This window comes from Nansenia antarctica (genome assembly GCF_963989245.1).
Source record: "Nansenia antarctica genome assembly, chromosome: 4".
NCBI lineage: Eukaryota > Metazoa > Chordata > Actinopteri > Argentiniformes > Microstomatidae > Nansenia > Nansenia antarctica.
This window is the reverse complement of record NC_137689.1, coordinates 57,658,400-57,660,899: the sequence shown is the minus strand read 5'-3', so window position 1 is coordinate 57,660,899 and position 2,500 is coordinate 57,658,400. Positions and strand designations below refer to the sequence as shown.

Genomic DNA, 2,500 nt, shown 5'->3' with positions numbered 1-2,500 from the left:
AGGTTAATAGATTTGTTTTAACTGCCTGTTTCTTTAGTTTGATGCTTTGAGAAGAAGGCCGATATTGTGACCATGAATAATAAAAGCGTATCACTTTCATTTTTAAACACACCTTAAGGAAGTTGGCCATCGAGCTCACATGGTTGGCATACAATCCCTTCTTAGAGTCCTTCACACCTTCACCTGTCTGAACACACACACACACACACATACACACATACATTGTGAATTATAGAAGAAACGTGTAAAAGCGTATGAGTGTACACGTGAGGTTTTTGTGTGTGTTTTACTTACCCAGTTGATGAGGACGTACTTGGACAGGCCAGAGTTGGGGTCCTGGACACGACAGAAGGCATACATCACCTTCCCACTGCTCAGCTCTTCTACCATCTCTTCCAGACCACCCGCTACAAACACACACACACACACACACACACACACATACCCAGATGAAAAGTCCAGTCCTATTCATAGCTTTCAGTCACGTGGTTTCTTCCCTAGCAACCACCAACCTGACGGGCAAAAAGTATCATAGCAACATCGCTCAACATGGCTGCCTACTATTTAGACCACCTCACTCATGAAGAACTATCAAGATACACGACGGTGATAGGAGTGGAGGATTGACACCATTCAAATAGTGTTGGATTCCCTGTCTTCTACTCTATCCGGACACGTTGGAATTATTTTCCTAACCCCCGGAGAATCAAAGTTATTGACCTGCAAAGGGTGCCTCCTTGACCGGCTTTTCCCGTGAATAACACCGGTTATGGAGGTGGTACAAACATAAGACTATTATTGCTAAATTCACCATCAGTATGCGGTCATTTTGAGCCCTTAACCACCGCGCTGACACCCCGAGAAGATATACTTTTAATATGAAACTCGATCAACCGGGCGTTCACCGGCTGCTGGACGAAACTCCCAACTCCCGCTGTCGGCGAGGGAATATTTATATCCGGGAATTCGCTCCTTGCTGTGTCCACGGTGATAGGAGTGGAGGATCAACTCCATTCAAATAGTGTTGGGTTCCCTGTCTTCTACTCTATCCGGACACGTTGGAATTATTTTCCTAACCCCCGGAGAATCAAAGTTATTGACCTGCAAAGGGTGCCTCCTTGACCGGCTTTTCCCGTGAATAACACCAGTTATGGAGGTGGTACAAACATAAGACTATTATTGCTAAATTCACCATCAGTATACGGTCATTTTGAGCCCTTAACCACCGCGCTGACACCCCGAGAAGATATACTTTTAATATGAAACTCGATCAACCGGGCGTTCACCGGCTGCTGGACGAAACTCCCAACTCCCGCTGTCGGCGAGGGAATATTTATATCCGTGAATTCGCTCCTTGCTGTGTCCACGGTGATAGGAGTGGAGGATCGACTCCATTCAAATAGTGTTGGATTCCCTGTCTTCTACTCTATCCGGACACGTTGGAATTATTTTCCCAACCCACGGGAAATCAAAGTTATTAACCCGCAAAAAGTGGGTTTTGCCCGTGGGTTTTGCCCGCAAAAAGTGCCTTTTGCCCGTCAGGTGGGCGTTTCCACTATGCTGTGACGTCACATGAAAGCTATGAATAGCCAAGATGCTCATGAGCACCACCTGGGGCACACCAATCACCCGACCTAGGAGCCATGGTAACCCCCTAGGTTACATGCATCACGCAGTAAGTGCTATATTTATTTAGTTTATTTATTGGTGTAATATAATTGAATGTGTATCCCCAATCACCAATTTGAATGCAAGTACAATTATAGACTGTGTGCATGGCGACACCTTTTTCCTGGCCTATTTTATTGTGGATTTGGTTGACAAACACACACACACACACAAAGTGTGAGTCATATAAGCTACTTTACCACACACTCACTTCCTTTCTCTGCCAGGCGAATATCATTGCTGTTCCCCTCATAGGTGAACAGAGCCCTAGAGACACAGACAGACGGACAGACTCATATTGGTCAGACAAAATTATTCAACACCTACAGAGTACAATAAAGATTGTGTGCTTAAACAATGTGATTGATTATTGTAAATCTGAGATGAGGGGGTGGGGCACAATAGGCCAAAATTCCATTATCACCTGCACCTGCAACTTCAACAACAAGGATATACTCTGAGAAATATATAGCATGTTTTTTTTATTCTTTGCTAAAATAACAATGGGCAATGTATTTGGATTTACAGGTAGTCCAACTGATAAAAAAGTACTAGATGTGTTAGTTTTTCATGTCACATTAAAATCATTGTCATGATAGCCTTACATTCCAATTCACCTCCCACACTGTCTGTCACTCTCACCAGTTAGTATCCGACTTCACGTCGACAACTTCTTTATAGGCGGCCATCAGGGCAGCGCCGTTCTTACTCAAGTTGACCGACATTATCTCCGTGTCTCTTAGCCGAGCAGTGACATGCACCTTCTGAAGAAATAGGTTCACCAGGATATAATCAGTCGCTCTCTCTCGCACCTCGACAGTTGACTAGGTGC

General features: G+C 44.4%; 1 protein-coding gene across 1 annotated transcript in view; it reads right to left on the bottom strand.

Annotated features, from left to right (window-relative positions):
* dbnla (drebrin-like a) overlaps positions 1-2,393 on the bottom strand; it is a gene marked incomplete at both ends in the record, with an annotated part of 7,663 nt that extends 5,270 nt beyond the window's left edge. Inside the window, 4 exons of the mRNA XM_080529509.1 lie at positions 113-187; positions 295-407; positions 1,880-1,935; positions 2,311-2,393. Of these exons, the coding sequence (XP_080385635.1) occupies positions 113-187; positions 295-407; positions 1,880-1,935; positions 2,311-2,393 (327 nt within the window). The remainder of the gene's footprint in view (positions 1-112; positions 188-294; positions 408-1,879; positions 1,936-2,310) is intronic.
* Between the last annotated feature and the right edge of the window lie 107 nt (positions 2,394-2,500).